General features: G+C 32.1%; 1 protein-coding gene and 1 long non-coding RNA gene across 2 annotated transcripts; one reads left to right on the plus strand and one right to left on the minus strand.

The window, feature by feature from the left end:
• The first annotated feature begins 4,451 nt into the window (after positions 1 to 4,451).
• On the plus strand, positions 4,452 to 7,817 carry LOC110915292 (auxin-responsive protein IAA21). Its single transcript, XM_022159967.2, has 5 exons — positions 4,452 to 5,048; positions 6,086 to 6,318; positions 6,967 to 7,108; positions 7,194 to 7,255; positions 7,568 to 7,817. The coding sequence occupies exons 1-5, from the start codon at positions 4,630 to 4,632 to the stop codon at positions 7,603 to 7,605; spliced, it is 894 nt and encodes a 297-aa protein (XP_022015659.1). The 5' UTR covers positions 4,452 to 4,629; the 3' UTR covers positions 7,606 to 7,817.
• A 10,324-nt stretch (positions 7,818 to 18,141) lies between these two features.
• Positions 18,142 to 20,490, minus strand: LOC110917100. Its single transcript, XR_002580335.1, has 4 exons — positions 19,833 to 20,490; positions 18,586 to 18,659; positions 18,443 to 18,514; positions 18,142 to 18,371 (listed from the first exon to the last, which is right to left on the minus strand). It is a non-coding gene; the product is annotated as an uncharacterized LOC110917100 (long non-coding RNA).
• Positions 20,491 to 21,934: the final 1,444 nt, after the last annotated feature.

Consider the following 21,934-nt stretch of genomic DNA (forward strand, 5'->3'; position numbering starts at 1 on the left):
AGAGTGTGTCCTTCGGTTCTAAATGAACAACCCAAACCTGACTAGCCCAATTGTGATACGGATCGGTTATTAGGTACGGTTTTATACATCAGAAACTAAGAAAACCAGAAAGCCGAATAATAAACCCGATCACACCCCTAGATTCGATTTTCGAAGGAACACTAACCAGAGAGATCTGGGAAGTTTCGAGAAAGTCTTCGCACAAGTCTATGTGTGTGTGTTGGTAGTTTTGTTAGCTCGTTATCGGGATCTAAATTTGGTTTATTTGCACAAATCTATATCTGCTTAGCTTTTGATGGGATGGGTAAGGGGGGTGGGGTAGTCATCACTCATCACTCATTCATCACTCACAACACCCAATCAAGTTCTGCCATGTCATCAACCATTTTTCCATCACTCACAACTTTTTTTTAGTGGCAATGGTCATCACTCACAACACCTAACAATAAACCCCTACACCCCCTCACATCCATCCATTTTTTCACGCGTGAAAAAAATCACGGAAATCCATCACGTTCAAACCATCACTCGTGGAACTAATCGGTGGCGGTGGGAGTTTGTTGAAGTCCACGCGTGGTAGAAGGTGCATCACGCACCGCCCCGCCTCCCCTAATAACTGAATTGTTAACCTAAATGAAAATCGATGAAATTGAACCGAATTTTGTCAAAAATTAAATTAACCAAAAACTGATTAACTGAAAACCAAATTATCTGAAAATTGGTTGTCGGTTTCTTTTGTACCATCGTTAACTGACTTTAACTGAACCGAACCATTCATATTTCCATATATTTATAGCTTTTATACTTTAATTTCATGTATTTGCACATCTATTTCATTTATTTTATACTTTTATTTCATGTATTTATACATTCATTTGGTGTATTTATACGTCAATTTCATGTATAATGTCTTTCTAAGTAAATTTTAAACAAGTTTGATTTTGGTTGTTAACCGAAACTAACCGAATCACAAAACTAGCAAAATAACTGAATAAACAAATCTGATTAACCAAAAACTAAGTGATTAACAAAATAGATTAACCGATAACTTCGATTTTCGTTTCGGTGAAGACTAATAACCGGACCAAGCCGTATACACCCCTATCTTTTGGCTTGTTATCTCAAGAATTCATATTTACATTAACTTTTCAAATAGTATGAAATTTATGTTATTAAGAGTTAGGATACTTTCAGACCAAAATCAAAAGTGCATTATACAAAGTTACAAACCAACTTTTTTTTTTTTTAATAAAAATTAACAAATATGTTCAAACTTGACCTGACCTAACCAAAAAAATGAATAAAAAATTAAGTTATTTTATAATTTAGAATTAAGTTTTGTATTGTAGATGATTAAACTAATAGATTGTGGATCATAGAATACAAATATTTTATATAGAGAAAATAACGAGTACAAAAAGTTTATGATTTTGGTTTGTTGGTGGTAGAGTACACTTATTGGTTGTACAATTAAATACTAAGAACTAATAATGATACGTTTTCTTCATTTCTCTTTAATGAATGACCCTCAAAGTACTTTTTTCTTAACAATTATTTTGAAAACTCGACATGATCAATTATTCAATTGGGTTGGTTGGTTAAATTAGAAAAGAGTCGGTTACGTATGAATCGGTTTGGTTGGTTTGATTGATGATTCGATAACAAATTAATGGACAAACACAAATGAGCGAGCTGGTTTTATATGAGTTAGAAAACAATGGTTAAACTCGTGATAAAACCGGTCAAACTAACTAAACTGCCAATCTTTGCCTTATTTTGCTAACCGACGACGGCAAATTCAAGATTGTTTTTACAACAGACACATTTTTTTACTATTCATATGTCTATCATATCATAGATTACATATAAAAAAGCTCCATGATCACATGTTCGTTATGTCAATGCACTGAGTTTGACATGTTACCTGATCTACGGTCGAACTAATAAACTGGTTTAAATGCTATTATCAATACCTTTTACAAAACATCAAGATTTGAGGTTTCATTAAACTTTGTGGTTCAAAGTAAGTGAGGTTTAAATCCGAAATGTTGGACCACTTTGACGTGATATGGTCTTGAATGTAGTGATGCTAAGAAGTGAGTTGTAACATAACTTATTGAATGTACCGAAGTCAATTTGGACAAGAATTCAATTGTTTCAATTATTATAATACTATTTTGGTTCATTTTAATATATTTGTCTTTTATAATATTTACTCACCCACATCAATATATACATGTATATGTAAATGCTTGATAAATTTAAAATCATTTGCGGAAAATAGTTACACTGGTATTTAAGTTCCACCTATGGTGGGCTCGGGTGAGTTTTTCCCTACAGGTCTCTCAGGTTCGAGTATGGGGGATAAAGGTTTCTCATTGAGGGGTTTAAATTGGGGATCTATTATGCGAGGAGGCTCTCTAGCATGGACCCAGTTAAAACAACGTATGCTAGACCTCCCGACATTCGCAAATAATTCACAAGTTTCAAAAAATAAATAAATAATGTACTTATATATAAACTTGAAAAATGAGTTATCCGGATTATATAACAGAATAGAAACTAGTTCTTAGGGAGAGTATTTCGTTTGTATTTAATTATAACAAGGTTCATGTCCATGCACCTTGTGGTGTGTTAAACCACGGAAAAAATTAACGTCTTCGAAAGTTTATTTGAGGGGTGTAAAAGGGTAAGGGTGAAGGGCCTTGAGTGTAAGTTCATGAGAATTGAAATTGTAACTTAAGAAAACAATGCATTCATTGGCTTTGTATTATGCAATTTAAAACTAATAAAAACTAAACACTTAAATTTCAGTGTGGCAACGTTGATAAATAGGGGTATATATAAATATAATGTGACCGAAACTAATTTCTCCGCATTAAGACGCCACAACTTCAGTGTTGATAGTCGTTGGATGTAATGTGACATTGGTGTTATTTATCAAGGTTTTACGCCTTCACTGCAACACAGGGTAGCTTAATGCTAGTTATATATATATACAAGTAACACGTCTCATGTAATATCTTAAGAATGGCAAAACCGTATAAATAAATCCCAACAGTTGTTTTCAGTAAAAAAAAATAGTATAAATAGAGCTTTTTCATTTAGCACAACAATGGCTTTACTAGTAAATGCTTTTTATTAATGTTAATCAGGCAATACAAAATATGCTTGTTTTCATATAATCTTGCATTTAAATTTGTATATGTGAATCATTGTAAGAATTATATTTAGACTTATATAGTTGGATTACTAAATGTCATCGATGAGATACAAAGAAATTGATTTTAACTCGAACTCATTTAAGCCCAACTATAATAAACCTTTTAGCGGGACAATATCAAATAAGTAACTATTTAGTATTTACAGACTAATAAATAATAATTGTATTAGGCTAACTTTCAATTTTTTTTTTGTTTTATATAATAAAGCATTTACCTTGAGCAACCTCAAATTACTTATCTACAATAGTTTAGCATATTAACAAAAACCAAATAAACAATTTATAATAGACTGATAAAAGTCTTATGTTTTAGATATGGTTAAACTTTATGAGGGCATTTTAGGGAGATAAGCAAAACAATTATATTCTTTGTTCTTATGCTATGAGATTCTTTTCCAAAAGAGAGATGCTTATACTATTGGTGGGGGAGTTAATTGATATTTTTAATAATTAAAGATTAACAACTTTAATTTCTTTTAAGCAAGAATTGGGGGTGTTTGGTAATTTGATGCTAAACCATTAAAAAAACTGACTCACAAAGAAGATGTAGTCTCTGAATTGGTTAATATGTTTCTAAAACTTACTTTTTTAAGAGTGTACATAAGATCTAACGGTAAAGATGTAGCCATTGAATCGGTCAACATGTTTGTAAAACTTACCTTTTAAAGCGTACCTCTAAACCGGTAGAGGTAGATTGTGATTGGTTTACTTTAAAGACACGTTTTAATGGTTCATGGAACCTCTTATTAGGTAAGTTTTAGGAACATGCTGATTGATTTAGAGACTAAGGGCTATTTGGTAACTTCTGAATGGGTAAATGCTAAATCAGTAAGAGATCTAAACCATTAAGTGTTGGACCAGTAAGAGGTCTGAACCATTACGAGCCAGAAATGCTTAACCATTCAGAGACAAATATCTGACCAATTCAGATAAGAGGTCTTAACCATTTAGAATCAATATAATACTTAACCATTCAGAGACAAATGTCTGAACCATTCCGATATCTGCTCACGAAACAACCAACCTGAACCGTTAAATGTTGAACCAGTAAGAGGTCTGAAACACTAAAAGTCCGTTAAAAGCTAAAAGAAACAACCCCTAACTCTTAATCTATCAGCTCTCTTAATGACTCAACACAAAATTACCAAACAACCCTTAAAAAGTATCTTTTAAATAAACAAAACACACTCTTATCTCAACTAATTAACATATAACCTCTTGATACCAAGTCTTCTCTTCTGCATCAAACAACTACAACTACAAACACCCTCCTTTTTCCACTTACACTTTTCCATCTTCAACCAAACCTACACCACAATCTCTATATTCCTCATTTCTTCTTCTTCTTCAACATTTTCTAAAACTCAACTTCTTGAACCTTTAAACTTTAACACAATCTTTCACTAATGTCTGTGCCACTTGAGCATGATTACATAGGCTTATCAGATGCTTCTTCACTTGAAAGAAGCTCTGAATCCTCAAACATCTCATCTGATAATGAAACCAACAATGTTTTCAACCTCAAAGCCACTGAACTCAGTCTTGGCTTGCCTGGTTTCTCCAAAAGTTGTCAAGAAAATGCTACAAAAGTGGGGCCCATGCCCATCATCAAGAACTTCATGTCAGGAGCTAAAAGAGGGTTTTCTGATGTTAATCTTGATGGTTCTGGTAAATGGGGTTTGACCAGTGGATCTGAATCTGATATGAGTAAAGATTTTAATGGTGTTTTTGAGAAAAATAAAACCTCATCTCTTGATGTTAAGCCTGTTGAGGACAAAAAGAAAGGTCTTGTTAATATTAATGGCAGTCCTCCACCTTCTGCCAAGTAAGGTTTTTTTTTTTTTTTTTTTTTTTTTTTTTTTTTTTTTTTAACCCTTTGTTTTGTTGTTAAATTGCATTAATTTACTCAAGTTTGGTTTAATTTTTTGTTTAAGTGAATGTTTTCTTGTTTCTTGAAAGTGAAACAAGCTTAAAGCCCTAATCTTTATAAATCTTGAGCTGATTTTTATCTTTTTTTTTTTTTTTTTTAAATGCATGTTTAGTGAATTAGGGTTTGATTTTCTGGATTTCTGCTCATATGTCTGTTTTCTTGTTGCTTGTAAAGTATTTATGCTTAAAGCCCTAATCTTGGACAGCTTTAGCATAAAAAGTTATAATCTTGAAAGTAGTCCTTTTTACTATGATTATATATATATTTTTATCTGTATTATACCCTTTAAAAAAACAAAATTTTAGCTTTCTTGTCTGGAGTTTGAGCTGTTTATCTTGTGTTTTGACCTTGTATTTAACTCTAATTCTTGAAACCCTAATCTTGGACAACTTTAGCCAAACAAGTTATAATCTTGAAAGTTATCTTTTTTACTATGATTAAATTTAAATATGAGTTAATTACTGTTTTCGTCCCTGTGGTTTGTCAAAAATCACTATTTCAGTCCATTAGTTTAAAAATTGCGATTTCAATCCCCGTGGTTTCACTTTCGTAACCATTTCAGTCCTTTTGGTTTCACTTTCGTAACCATTTCAATCCATTTATTCTGTAAGTACAGGGACCGAAATAGTTACGAGGTGGACCGAAATGGTTACAAAAGTGAAACAACAGGGACTGAAATCGCAATTTTTAAACTAATGGACTGAAATAGTGATTTTTGACAAACCACATGGACGAAAACAGTAATTAACTCTTTAAATATTTTTTTTCTCTAATCTGCCCTTTAAGAAAACAAGATTTTAGCTTTTCTTGTGTGGAATTTGTGCTGTTTATCATGTGTTTTGTAATGTACTTATTTGTAATGTAATGTTTGTTCAAGATTGTTTGATTTGCATTTAAGAACTGTTTTTTTTTTTTTTTTTTCGGTTATGCAGGGCACAGGTGGTGGGATGGCCACCAATTCGATCTTTCCGCAAGAACACCATGGCGAACAACTCGTCGAAGAATGGTGACGTGGCAGAAGGTAATTCGGGATCCGGTGGGTGCCTTTTTGTGAAGGTGAGCATGGATGGTGCTCCGTATTTAAGGAAGATCGATCTCAAGACTTACCATAACTATGCGGAACTTTCAAAGGCTCTTGAGAAAATGTTCAGTTGCTTTACCCTTGGTATGTTTGCTTTATAGTTTATATAATGTATTTAAGTCGAAATTGCAAATTTTGGGGATGTTCTGAATTTCATTTTGTTGAAAACAACTTATTTTACCCTATAAGCATGGTTGTAAAAATCCCGACTAGCTTCCGATTAGTCGCTGATTAATCGCTAGTCGGAGGTTCACAGATTAATTTTTATCTAATCGCCCAATTAATCAGTAGGCGGTCAATAGTGGTCAAATCTAGTCCTAATTGGCCAAAAATCGGTGGCATTCTAGTGATTTCGGCAAGATTCTTGACCAAAACTGGTAAATTCCGGCAATTAATCCTATCTACTTGAAAATATGAGTCGAAGAAGGTGTTAAAACATGTCTACTTAAAAAATACATATAAAAATGTGTGTATATACATATAAAACTGAAAATTACATATACAATCCCAATCTGATTAATCGCTAGTCAGTAGTCGACTAGCGCCTAGCAATTCTTACACCACGGGGGGGGGGGGGGGGGGGGGGGGGGGGGGGTAAACTTGTAATTTTGAATCCGCCAAGAATAATCATTTTGTTGAAGTAAGAAATATCAAACTGCGTATTAAAATCATCCAAACGCGCATTTCTTTATGGGGTTTTTGACATTGTGATTATAAATGGTTTTGAATCAGGTCATTGCACTTCTAACGGAATTAAAGGTCGAGAAGGGCTTAGCGAAAGTAACTTAAAAGATCTTCTTCATGGCTCTGAATGCGTGCTAACGTATGAAGATAAAGACGGTGACTGGATGCTTGTTGGTGATGTTCCTTGGGAGTAAGTTCTTGTTTTCCAATATTAAACAAAAGCTTTTTTTATTCAATTATGTTTTAATCAAAAAATCATGTTATCGGTTTCGCAGGATGTTTATAGATTCATGCAAGAGATTAAGGATAATGAAAGGCTCTGAAGCAATCGGACTCGGTATGCAATTTGCTTAAGTTATATAAACAATAATTCGTGTGATATAATCGTTCCTACCCCATCTTGCGTCCGTTATTTATTTTTTATTTTTTTTATAAAAATTTATACAATAATTTTTTTCATTCCAATCAAAAGGGCAAATTACATAAGGATAGCAGGTAGACGGACAACAAACTGCGTCTGTTGTTAAAACGAAAAAAGTTTTCAACCTTTATGTTTTAAATGTGTTTTTCATGTAGTTATTGTGAATCTTTAACTTATAACAAGAGTGATTGAGATATTGACTTGTGGATGTTGACTTTGACTTTACAGCGCCAAGGTCAACGGAGAAGTGCAAGAACATGGTCTAATAGTGTAAAAGGCGTTCGATGAGCACACGGATAAAGGGTTCATAAACATGCTTCGATAGTTTTGATTTGTAGCGTTTTATTTTGTGTTTTCATGAATGGCGAAAAAAAATGTTTCTAATAACTGGATATAAAAATCCAGTTGTTTGATGAAATCCTGTTGTGAACCAACTTGACATGTGTTAATGTAAATGGCTTTGTTCTCTACTTGTCCATCATTGGTTTTTTGACTATATCTTCATGATACAATGACTGTTGCCCAAGCTTATCACTTTCAACAGTTCGGGTTCAATGGATACAACACAACGAAAGCGACATGATATTCGCAATTATTGTATTTATACTTTTGTTGGAGGGGTCGGTCGGTTAACTTTAACTTATGAACATGTCGATTTGGGTTGTATCTTATTTTTAATAACAAGACGAGTTGTAAAAGTAGCGTCTAAAAACAAAACGGGTCAAAAGTATCGCATAAAATTTACTGTCAAAAAGTATTATTATAGTTACCATTGTTACAATACGTAAAATGCCATTTTTCTCCCTGAAGTTTGGCCAATTTTTCGACTTTCATCCAAAGGTTTGTATTATTTGCATCTAGATCTAAAAGGTTTCAAATCCTGTCATTTTCATCCGGCTAAGCCAGGGGGTAAATCTATCTTTTTTTGTTAACTTAAAGGGCAATTCCGTCTTTTTCAGGGGGGTATTTGGTCTTTTAGTGAAAAAGACCGATTGCCTTGTAAGTTAAAAAAAAACCTCTGACTTAACGGAGAAAAATTGCTGGAGTTAACGAGTTGAATGAAAATGACAAGATTTGAAACATTTTGGATCCAGATACGGGAAAACAAACCTTTGGATGAAAGTCGCAAAATTGGTCAAACCTCAGGGACGAAAATGACATTTTATTTTAATCTATTTAAAAGGCATTTTAAGTTAGACAGTTTGGCCAACATAGAGATTGAGCATAACATATGTTGAAATAAGGTCTTAAATACATTGAATACTTATACTATGGGTCACTATTTTGGTCCCAATATTAACCTACTAGTTGTCTAGTTTCCCATATTAAGCAGACCAGCATTTTAAAAGTAGCATTGTATCCTCATCCAATATCCATAACTGTAGGTTTTGTATTTTGTGTTTGTCTTTCTGGATCATGCTAAAATCATTTTGAAATGAGTTAACTGCCATTTTCGTCTCTGCGGTTTGTCCAATTATGTCGGTCTGAAACATGTCATTTCCGTCCAAAAACCAATGTCTGTTATGCTAGTTTCAACCCTGTAGTTTGTCCAATTATGCCAGCAGGTTTTAACAGACGTTAGTTTTTTGAACCTTAGTCGGATAATTCAGAAGTTTTAACAAAAAACGAGTATGTAATCTATGTCTGGAAAACTACATGGATCGGTGACATGTCAACTATGTTTCTTTTAAAGATATCTGTACATACACCATCTGATCGCGCATATACTCTCTGGCTACCTCCTGGTGGCGATATTGACCAAAAAGTATTAGTAAAGGTTACCCGTTTAGTTATAAATGGGTCAGAATGGGTTATCTGTAATCTCAAATGGGTCAAATAAAAAATTAAGCAAAACAATGAATGGGCCAAATGGGAAAAGAACAGGTCAAACAAGCACGGGTAAATTTACTAGTTTGATTTTTTTTGAACGGCTAATTTCTTTTAATCCTTATCGTCTGTGAGACTTGAACTCAAGACCTCCCCCTTCCCTACCTAGGTGTTTTAAGACCACACGCTGTGGCATAGAAAAGTGGCGTGGTGGCCTTTCCATGCCGGGAACACCACCCCTTGTGGTGGCGTGGTGACGAGGGCGGGGAGTTTTCCACCGGCGCGGAGGGCATTTGGGTTATGAGATGGAAGCTCTTGATTGGTGGGTGGATTTTGGATGTGTTTAAATGGGTGATGTTTATTTTTTAATTTATAAAAAACGTCACTAACCATACCACTCTCACTCCTTAATTTATAAATAACGCCACTCTTTTATGCTCCCACTCCATATAGTCTAAGACATTGCCTTTTCCAATAGACTACCACCTATTTGGTAATTTTACTAGTTTGATTATTTGAAAAAATATTAATAAGTCGGGTGTCAAGTAAATTATTGATTTTAGTGACGGATATGCATAAAAAATAGAATATATATATATATATATATAATATATATATATATATATATAATATATATATATATATATATATATATATATATATATACTAGGTTATAACCCCGTGTATTACACGGGTTGAATAAATAAATTTTATATACTAAATAATAAAATAATTTAATGAACCGAAGATCCATTTCCCCTCTTATTTCACTCTCTTTCAGATTATATACATATGAAGACATGTAGTTGAATCAATGAAATATTAAATAGATAGTAACAAGAAGAGAAAATAAAAGAAATAGTTAAGAAATGAAATATTAAAATATATAAAGTATACTGGTTCTCTCTAAATACTGATTTAACCAGGTTTATAACTCAGGTAACTCTAGATATATAATAAAACTAATTAAGTTATATATTCATCAAACAAATATATATGTATATATATATATATATATATATATATATATTTCAAACTAGATTAGAACCCCGTGTATTACACGGGCTGAATAAATGTGAATTTATATACTAAATAATAAAATAAGATATCTTTAAAAACTTTGTTTATTACATGGATTGAATACATATAATTTTATATACTAAAAAATAAAAAGTTATATCTTTAAAAACCCCTTGTATTGTTCTACAGGTTGAATAAATATAATTTTATACATCAAATAATGAAAAAATACTAAATAATAAATTATATATATATTTAAAAAACCCCGTGTATTGTACGGGTTGAATAAATCTAATTTTATATATCAAATAATAAAAAGTTATATTTTTAAAAACTCATGTATTACACAGGTTGTATAAATGTAATTTTGTATAGTAATTTATAAAAAAAAGTTATATCTTTAAAAAACCCTGTGTATTACACGGGTTGAATTTATATATCAAATAATAAAAAATTATATTTTTAAATACCTCATGTATTACACGGGTTGGATAAATATAATTTTGTATAGTAAATGATAAAAAAAGTTGTATCTTAAAAAACCCCGTGTGTTACAAGGGTTGAATAAATGTAATTTTATATAGTAAATTATAAAAACTTATATCTTTAAAAAAACCTCATGTAATACACAAGTTGAGTTCTTATTAATTTCAGATTTTGATTTCCTGCATTTTCTCTCCTATTAAGTAATAATAATAATAATAATTCTCTCCTTAAAATTACATCTTAAGTCATATTCTTATTTTTATAAAACATATTTAAAAAATATATAATATTTTATTTAAAATAAATATATTTAAAACATTTACTGATTATAAAGAGTTAAATATATTTAAAACATATTACTGATTGTAAAGAGTCATAGACAATTTAAATATGTTACCTAAATTTGGATGTAAAAGTATAAACATAAATATTAAAATAAAATATCTCTATGATATAATAAAACTATAATGTAACCTATTCCTATATCTAAGGAAATATATTATAAAAATAATAATTTAATATTAATAGTATATTTTCTAAATAACTTTTTAATCTATACTATATCTTTACGTATATCTCATAATTATATATATTAAATAGTATATCTCTACGCATATCTCATAAATAATTATTTAATTTTAAATAATTATTTAATTTTAATAGGCTAAAAAATAGATGGCTCAAATGAGTGACATGTGTCACCAAAGTGGTTTCTTTTATTATATAGTATAGACTTTGTGATTTTACATTATTTTCAAAAGTTACTTTAATAACTTATAATAAAAAAAACACAAATTAACCTTATTAGTTATTACTAAGGATGTTCACAATTCGATTTAAAACCATGAAACCGATCAAAATGGTCATCAGTTTCATTTCACGGTCGGGTTTGTTATTAACTTTCGATTTATGTATTAGGTTTACTAATATATTACTTTCGGATTCAAATTTAAAATTTTAATTAAAAAAATCAATAATATCTTATTACAAAAACCGTTTGTAGTTACTAACTATATTTATTTTATTCAACCCGTGTAATATACGGGGTTCCAACCTAGTTAATATTATAAATGAGAAGTATGCATTAAATTTAAAATAAATAATAATTATCTATAGTTAAGTAAAAGAGATTAAACAAAATAATATTTAGTAGAAGAGTTATCTATAATTAATTAGAAGATTAAACTAAATAATATTTAGTAAGAGAGTTATCTGTAATTATAGAAGAGATTAAATTAATAGTAATTATCCATAAGATATTAAACTAAATAATATTTAAAAGAAGGATTATCTATAATTAATTATTAATTAAAAAAATTAAACTAAAATAATAATTATCTATAAGAGAAGGGCTAATATGATGACAAGTGTCCCTAATACGGTTTCCTTTATTATATAGTATATAATTAAAAAATTAAACTAAATTAATAATAATTATCTATAAGAGAAAATGCTTAATATGATGACAAGTGTTCCTAATACAGTTTCTTTTATTATATAGTATAGATATCTTTTTGTCCGTTTTCGCTATTTATTTATTAGGTAAAATCGTATGCCGCATATTTATATAGTATAACAGTAAATCAATATTTTTTCTTAAGTTATCATATATTTATTTTTGTTATAATATAATATATATCTTTCTTGTTCTTTTATGAATTTTCTACATTAGGCTATAAAACTCGAGGCTTGATATAATAAGCTTTCTGATTCCGCTTGGCTTGGTTTAGCTTGATTTTAAAAACAAAAATTATTAGGTACCTCTTAAGATTCAGTAGTCTAAAATACTATTCAATAGTTCCAAAAAAACATATTCAAAATAGATTGAATCTAACACACAAAAAGCCAAAATCAAGTTCAACAACACAAACTAAGTTTTAAATTTCAAGGAAATACGATATTAGTTTATTAGCATGATAATCTACTTTCAAACATGTCATAGATATCAAATTATACTCCTAAATACATGTAAACAATAATTAGTTTTTTGTAATATATTATAATGAATATAAAAATATATTACAAGTAACATAATTTGAGCTAAGCCGAGCTATCAAGCGAACTAAACCGAGTTCATTTGGCTCGTTACGAGCCGAGCTAGGCTTACTTTCTAACCGAGCCATGTAGAGTAAGCTTTTTCCAGACTAAAATCGAGTAAGCTCCGTACCACGAGCTTTTTGAACAACCCTAGATATGTGTTATTTTTGTATCAATCAAAACCTCAACTTTAACACATATCATTTATCCTTAATAAGTTAATCCAATATGAATATAACAGAAAATTTCAAAAAAAAAAAAAAAGTTCAATAGGGAGTTTTATTAACAAGTAATTTTTTTGGAAGGTTATTAACAAGTAAATCATTAATTTTAGCAACGGATATGCATAAAAAATTAGAATATATATCTTTTTATCCGTTTTCGCTATTTATTTGTGAGGTAAAATCGTATTCTATAATTTTAAAAGCCTATATACGGCATCTTTATATACAATAGCAATAAATAATCAATATATTTTCTTAAGCTACCCTATATTTATTTTTGTTATAATATAATTTCAGAAACGATTGTGCTTCAAACCCTTCATATAAAAGTCGAGGCTTGATATAAGCCTTATGGTCCTGGTTACGTTTTCGATCCGGCAGCCAATTCGTGAGTATTATTTTTTGAAGTTGATTATTAATGATTTTCTCTTCAATATTTATGATTATTATATTTTAAGGTTTATATTGATTTGTTTTCCTAGATGGCCGATTTCCTACATGATGACATTGTTTGGAATATACTCGCACGGCTTCCGGCCAAGCCCTTACTACGCTTCAGGTGTGTATCGACACAATGGAGTTCCGTGCTTACCGAACCAAATTTTATGAAGTTTAGGTCCCGTAAAACCATCATTCTCCCTCAACTTGAAACTTTGCAACTCATAGACGACAATGTGCCAATTGACGACACGTCTAATTCTATAGTCAGTCGTCGTTATCCTTTAGAAAACCTACTTCGAAAATACCAACGCCCCCAAGTTATGGGAACGTTCAATTGGATAGTCCTCTTGACCTATTCTCGTAATCCGATCCTTTACAATCCATTCACATGTGTATCCAACGAACTTCCATGTCCATCTAGTGATGTTCATGGACGAGGTGCATTTGGATTAGGCTATGGTGCGAACTCAGGTGTCCTAAAGCTTGTTAAGTTTAGAGCTAGTTGTCAAGTTTGTCATGTCTTTGATTTTAGAGAGTGTTCGTGGAGTTCGTGGAGGCCATCAAAAAAACCTTTGCGTATCACCTTGGGTAATGCTATGGATCACTTTGTAAATGGATTTTTGTATTGGATCCTATCTTATAGGAACGTGTTGATGGCCCTCAATGTTGAGAGTATGGTACTTTCAAAGATGTATCTACCATTTAACTATCCGGGTTGTTTGGGTACCATGAATGGATGCCTTTGTGTACTCAAAAGATTTAACATATGGGTTATGAAGAAACGCAACAAATGGTCTAAAATATATTCATTTAAATTACCATTGGAGAGACCTATTTGTGTTTTGGGTAGTGGAAGAATTCTTATGGAGAGCCACTCATCGAATCTTATTATCTACGACCCGAAGAATAATTTGCGTTCTGAACTCAACGTTTCACTTCGCGACGATACGTGATTAATGAAGTGCTTGGAGTATGTGGAGAGTCTTGTTTCACCCAGGGGCGGAGACAGCTTATACCCAGCCATAGCACGGGCTACGGCTCAAAGTCGTGTTCACAGTGTTAATTTTTTGTTTTTTTTCGATTTTATATAAAGGATACCCCTAAAACATCGTCCCGATTTGTCATAAACAGGTCTGAACAGGTCAGAAACATCGTTCCGATTCGTCCCTGAAGCCTTGAACTCAAACATGCGTTTCGTTGATCAGATTCGTCCCTGCGTTTCGTTGTGAGTTTTCGGTTTCTTGGCCCCTGAAGCTTTGAACTCGAACCTACGTTTCGTTGATCAGATTTGTCCCTGCGTTTCATGGTGAGTTTTCGGTTTCTTGGCCCCTGAAGCCTTGAACTCGAACCTACGTTTCGTTGATCAGATTCGTCCCTGCGTTTCGTTGTGAGTTTTTTTTTTGTTGGGTTCAGGCCCCTCTCAAATGCCCTCACAACACATACTCACAGATATATGTAAAATGTGCAGACTGCAGAGAATGGAAAAGCTTGTTGTATATTTTGAATGAATGGTTTAATGTCTTCCACTCCAACGGTAACACTCTTGCAGCCCATGCATTCAACCCGTGTGACCCATTCATGTGAAACCCGGTAACCGGCTTGACTCGTACTCGGTCCAAACTTGACTCGTAAATAACCCGCATCCTTTGCGAACCCGTATCCGTGAACCGGCGACCCGATAACGTGCCGACCCGTGACCCGTATACGAACCGATTAACCCAACATTTTTTTGGGATACCCCTGGTTTTAAGGTCTAGCTCCGCCACTGGTTTCACCTTTAGACATATGCTCAAATGGAGATGAAAGAATGGATAGAAAAGAGGATGTTACGTGGTAGCCTCTAAATGTCCCTTTGAATTTTACTTTTATTCCTAGTTTAGGATTTTGTTTTGTGATCATCTTTACTCTTTAGTTATGATTGACTTTTTTTTTAATCACATCTTTTTCATTTGTGAAATTTTCAGCCATCTCCTTTTGTTATGTTTTTAACACTCCATCGTTCACCATCTCGATTTGTTGAACAACTTTCTTCGTTGTGTTTAAATAAAAATGGATTTGGTAGAAATGTTGACCGCACTCGTTAACGGGTCAAAAAAGCAGTTTCGAAATTCAAAGTTTCTAGTTAGGGTGTAAGTGGCACCAGCAGCTATAGTGTGTGGTGACCCTTTCACCGTTGGGGAACACTGCCGCCATCCCCTTTAAACATGTGGCAAACTTCAAACGTCTAGTCACCGAGTGGAGTGAGAGAAGAGAGAGTGGGTTAATGGTGGGCCCCACTCTGTTCTAACCAGTCACAATTTTATGTGTTTTAAAGAAAACATTATTTGGGTGGAGCATCTCTTGTGTTTGAGTACAAAATAAGAGTGGTGAGGGGAGTTGACATGGACGAGTATGATTGGCTAGGGTGAAAAGTGGACTGCTCCCCTGAAATGGAGCACCCCTTATGTGGGATGGGTAAGTTTAACTAGATTGTTGAATCGTTAGAAGAAAAATTGAGTTAAAGATAGCAAACACGACGAATAAGATATGATTAAATAAAGATTCTTTTAATTTGATTACATCTTGATCTATCATTACCATTCCATGTCTTGTTTGGTTATTAAGTGAGAACGGAATTAATTATTACTGTGTATTGTTTGGAAGACAAGAAAAGACGAAAGAATAAAATCAGCGGTGAGCGGTGGTGGCCAGCTATTAAGATATTTATTTTTTGTCAAGTTTCTGATTTTAAGAAGTTTGTTTTTTTTAACCTTAGAAAAGAACTACTTTGCTAGGATATGGTAACGTGCACACTGCTTGGCTGGACAAAGTTACTTCTTCTCAGTATGCATTTCAAGTTTATCTAATGTTACTTCGAAACTTAGGGGGGTCGGGGCGTATTCGGTAAAGCTCATCGGGGAGGAGAGATGGAAATCGGTGGGTGGCGCCAATCACTCGGGAGAGGAAATCGGGGAGGAGAGATGGAGGGGGACCGGTGGCGGCTCACCGAGAGAGAGGGAGGAGAGAGAAGGCAGCTGTCCAATCAAACCTTTTCTTTTTTTTTTTTTTAAAAAAAACCAATTCACCTAAGAGGGGAGTGGCGCCATCAAATTGGGGTGTTAGGGGAGTTTAAGAGGGGAGTTGACGTGGCACACGGGGATTGGTTTGGCGTAAGAGAGGGGACTCACCTATTAGGTGAGCACCCCCTTCACCCTTAGTTTTGTTGGAAATTTTTTTAAATGTGATGAATGGAAATTTAGTGAGATTATTAATATTAAATTCTACATATAGTGACAAACTTTTGAGTAGAGTTATTTATGTCATTTGTTTAATTTTCTATTAGTATAATAAACTTTTCATGTGGTGTATTGATGTCTTTTATGACAATTGATTAGATATTTTATGGCAAAATTAAGTACTTTTCATGTGGTGTATTGATGTCTTTTATGACAATTGATTAGAGATTTTATGACAAAATTAAGTCTCTAATTATGTTGAACTTTAGTAGGCTATGTACCTCTTTTGATGGTGCTAGATACAAGAAAGAGAGATGTATGCATGAAGAGTCCTTGGAGAAAAAGTACTTGATGACCCATATGTTGGGAACATATAGAGATAAGTTTCTCTACATGATTCAACTACATTTCAATACTTAGTTTCCAGAAGTTCTAACACTATGATTTTACCCGGTGTAACCTCGGGCGCATGGCCTTCTCCGGCAGTACAGACTGCTTCGGCTGTTGTACCCTGGGAGACATGCGCGTCGTCTTTAGTAGAGGCACGGAATCTGTTTTAAGGGAAGCGTGTTGAACACGTGCCTCAGCCACAACCGTCAACATTTGTTTGGTCTTTTTGTAGGAAATTAATGTACAAGAAGACGTGGTTCAAGACCTCGTTGAAGCATACAGAAAGGTTTGAAAACACAACAGACTATACAAGAAGACGCGGTTAAAGCTCTTGTTGAAGACCATAGTTAGAATCAATTTAAATACATATGTTGTATTATATATTATATTCGTAAGGATTTGTACACGGTACATGTAGTATAATCTCCCAAATATGTAAAGAGAATATCTTTACTATTTTTTATATTTATTTATATAATTTTTATTATTATCATGACCCATGTCCTACAAGTTTCTCTCGATTGTTGATTTTTCGTGTGTATTCCAGTTTTGTTTAACAAATTACCTATGGTTTTTCATAAACAAATATAAGGTTCAGGCAAAAAAAACCACTTAGAGATATGCATTTTATGCGCTACCAAAAAAAAGACCACATAACAATAAAATGTAGATTTTACTAATTTAGGTTCTTCAAGGAAATGTAACTTTGTGACGCTAGCTGTTATTTTATGATGCGATAATTTAAGAAATTTGACCCTCTTTGTTTTGATACGCAAAGTACGTGTACATGTACATTATATGGTGTTCATTTATACCATTAATATACCCGTCCACCGGACAGGTCTAAATTTACATTGAACGAGAATGTTTCTAAAAAATAATAAAAGGAAATAAAACTAACTGACAAAAGTCATAATGATTGTTGGTGTAATGGAAGCTATACCATACATGTTTCTACATAACTTTTAATGACAAAATTGTCAGTTTGTTATATGAGTGTAAAACTAAATAAAAACAAGGATAGCTACAAATTATTTCTTTATATATAAATATAAGCGGGTATTAGTTGTAAAACACAGCGGTATCTATATCGTTTTAAAACTAAGAAATCTCGATTAGAAAAGAAGTTCAAGATTGAAAGTTGTGGTGTCATATCTCAATGTTAACAGTATGGTATTTCAAAGATATATCTAACAAAAATCACATCTTTTTTTGATCACAGCCATTCCCTAAGAGTGGATCTTATCTCATAGCAATGTTAGCAGTATGGTATTTCCAAAATCTATCTACCAAAATCACTTCTTCTTTTTGATCGTATAATACTCACCGTCCCCTGTGTGAACCACTGTTTCTTCTCCTCTTTCATACCTCATTTCCTCATCAGTTTCACGCCTGCAACAATAAAAATTAGAGAAATATACAAGATCCAAGTTTCTTACTTTGAAAAATCAAATAACACTTACGTGTAAGAACATAAGTACAATACAACCACCACCTTGTTAACAGTGTCGAAGAAGAGACAGAACAATAAACGCCTGAAAAAATATACAGCATTTAGAGAACACAATTTGTTTCGTATAACAAAAAAGAAATTAAAGAGGCTTACAACAGCTTTGAGTCACTCTCACTCTGCTGATCAGGCTCATTGAGACAAACATCACAATCTTCTGGTGCTATAACCTGTTTGCATAAAACCAAAAAAAAAAACAAAATAACCGACCCACATAACGAAGCCCAATCGGAAACCAACGATTTAGTTTTACGTTCTCTTAGAAAGGGAAATTCAAAAAAAAAACCCAAACAAAACCGACCCACTTGTATATTTCTTATTAGACTAGGGATATCTAGATTCTAAGTTATCGTACGTATAAGATTAAGATTCCAAGACTGTTCTACTCTTCTATTAATACTAAGTGATGTTCTATTTGTGTTTGTGTTGTCATCATCACACACATCTTCTTGAAAAATTTTCTTTTATACAAAAGATAAATCACATTACTTTTGAACAGTAGGTAACTTATTAAGAGCGCTTGTTTTAAATTCATCTTTTGTATGAACAACATGTTAATAAATACCAATAGTGAGTGATCAATAGGTTAACTTCTTTTTTATTTAACAAAAGGAGAAATTTCCTTTTTTAACAGTAGTTGAATAGTTTATTAATTGTGTTTTTTTTGCTAATGATTAGAGATCCAAATCTATAACACTTAACTTATATACCTAATAAATTATTATCTAAAACACTTTTAACTATTTGTTGGCATTCTTTTCCTTATGTTCAATAAATTATTATCTAGGTCACATTAACAAACTCATATTCGTGTTCACATAATCAAATTGCAAACTGATGAAACTATGTCACATCTAGAACATTCAAATTCACATACTCAGATCTCAATCAAACTAAAGTGATGAAACTAGCTTAAACTCATATTCACGTAATCAAAATGTGTGATTATTCATGTTTACATAATCAAATTGCAAGCAAACTGAAGAAACTAGGTCACATTCACAAACTCATAATCAATTTGCAAACTCACGTTTACAAACTCATATTCATGTTCACATAATCAAATTGCAAGCAAAATGATGAAACTAGGTCAGATTTACAAACTTATATTCATGTTCAAATAATCAAATTGCAAGCAAACTGAGATTTAGAACATTTAAATTCACGTAATGAGATCTCAATCAAACAAAACCGATGAAACAATTCTAATTCATGCTAACATAATCAAAATTCATAGTATATATGTACAATTAAGAGAGGAAACTAATGTGTATATATAGAAATTGCAGACAAGTTAATGTGTATAGATAAAAATTGCAGAAAGTTAGAGAAAGAAAGCTTACTGTGAGTTTTGGAGATAACAAGTTCGTTATTTCCTGCTCATACTAAATAGTAAACTTCGGTTTTAGTCCCTCCATTTTGCTCAAAATAGAATTTATATCACAATTGTTTAAACTATGTGAGCCCCATCCAAAAATCCAGCTTAATACAGGGGATAAAGTTGGTGAAAAACATCTAGCTAGTTGAATATGTGTTGACGCAATGGTTCGGGTAAAAGAGTGGATATGTAGTGGAACGTGTTTGGGCAATGGCAGATCCATGAATTTTTTCCACTGGGTTCCTTTTGGTAGATTCTCAACGATTTTTTCAAATCAAAAAGTTTTCCACTAATTTTTTCCAAAGCGAAAGGGGTTCCCGGGAAGCCCAAATAAACCCTTGGATCCGCCCCTGGTAAATGGGTATCCTGAAACACACATGACACCTTCGAAATCGAATGCAAACAGATATATACATTTGAAAACAAAGATGTTGGTTCCTGATCCAAGGCATCTTATGGTAAAAGTTTGAAGATATTTGTTAGTAACTCTAATTTAGCACAAGGAGTTAAGATCCCATACAAACCTTATTTAATCTAAAAACAGTAAGAACAGATCCTGAGCATTAACTAATTGAATTAAAGGCTAAGATCGATTACAAATCATTATTAATAATAACTATATTATTTAATGAGATAAAATAGTGTTTTAGTCATTTTCTCATTTTCTATTAACTATTTCCATGATTTTAGGAAAATTTTCACCCCGTTTTTAAAACTAAATAACTTTTATATATTTTAGTATTCTATTAAAAGGATTATACCACAAAATAATTTTTTATCTTTAAAATGAGTATAATATTACTATATATATTAAATGACATTTTTTTTAAAAAAAGTTACAAAATAGTGTTTTATAAATGTGCTGATAATTCATACATATATAATTATAATTAGCATATATACTAGCACATACATACACAATTGTAACTAACACATAATTTATATAAGCAACATATGAGTTTGTATAACCAACACATATGTATATAATTATAACCAGCACATATACGAGCAATACATGAATTCATATAATCAGCACATGAATTCAAAACTACTACCATGATTTTATGAATTCATGGAAATCAACTCTAAGCTAAAATACAAAAATGTTCTTGATACATAAATTAAAGAAATGATATGTGACGAGTTGCGAATGATTCTTATTGTTTTAAAAAATATAAAGTTTGTATATGATCATACCCCTTAGCACAAGAACTCATAGAAGAAGGAAAAAAATAAGAGAGAGAGAGAGAGAGAGAGAGAAAGAAAGCATAGAGGCTAATGAAAGTAAATATGGAACAATATGACAAGAGCTTTAAATATACTAGGATTAAGTGACATTTTCTATAAACCCCTTCATAAACATAACTTTCACATATGTAATCCTTCAGCTTTTAAATATACATACTACGGCTAAGTGACATTTTCTATAAACCCCTTCATAAACATAACTTTCACATATGTAATCCTTCAGGTGCTACTTTACAGATTTAATCCTTCATTGTTTAGTGTTTACGGCCCTCAAAAACTAATCCAATTAGTATAATATTGAACTTAACCATTTAGTTTTAATGTCTACTTTTGCTTGTTTAAATGCAAAGACGAAATGATTATTTTAAGAAAACTAACTAAAATATTTAACATCAATTATTATAAAAAAAATGTAAAATTCTATATATAGATGATGATATCCTGGTTGGTAAAAATTATAGTTCCAATATAGAATTGAGTGTATAAGGAAAACTAGGCCAATTGGATTTTAACACCTTTAACTTTGAAGAATTGGCCGATAACACCCGCAACTAACACTTTGATCTGTGACACCCCAAACTTTTAATTTTGTTTGTCATTTCACCACTCAGTGAAAAAATGATTAACTGAGTTAGTCTTCCATCCTAGCTGGCAACCTACGTGGACTATTTTTGCCAATGTGGCACATTCATAGGTATAAAACCTCACTTCATTTGCAACATTTGGAGAAAACACTAAATCATAAACTTGCAGCCAACAACATTTCTCTGCCTCTCTCTCATCCTCACGAGCTCCGATGACCGGAGCCGTATCACCGGC

This window comes from Helianthus annuus, chromosome 16 (genome assembly GCF_002127325.2).
Source record: "Helianthus annuus cultivar XRQ/B chromosome 16, HanXRQr2.0-SUNRISE, whole genome shotgun sequence".
Taxonomy (NCBI): domain Eukaryota; kingdom Viridiplantae; phylum Streptophyta; class Magnoliopsida; order Asterales; family Asteraceae; genus Helianthus; species Helianthus annuus.

Bases quoted from the DNA above. Each gene is read 5' to 3' on its own strand.
- LOC110915292 (XM_022159967.2), top strand. From the start codon at position 4,630: ATGTCTGTGCCACTTGAGCATGATTACATAGGCTTATCAGATGCTTCT. The intron at 5,049-6,085 runs GTAAGGTTTTTT...TCGGTTATGCAG, and splicing joins AGTCCTCCACCTTCTGCCAA to GGCACAGGTGGTGGGATGGC. The intron at 7,256-7,567 runs GTATGCAATTTG...TTGACTTTACAG, and splicing joins CTCTGAAGCAATCGGACTCG to CGCCAAGGTCAACGGAGAAG.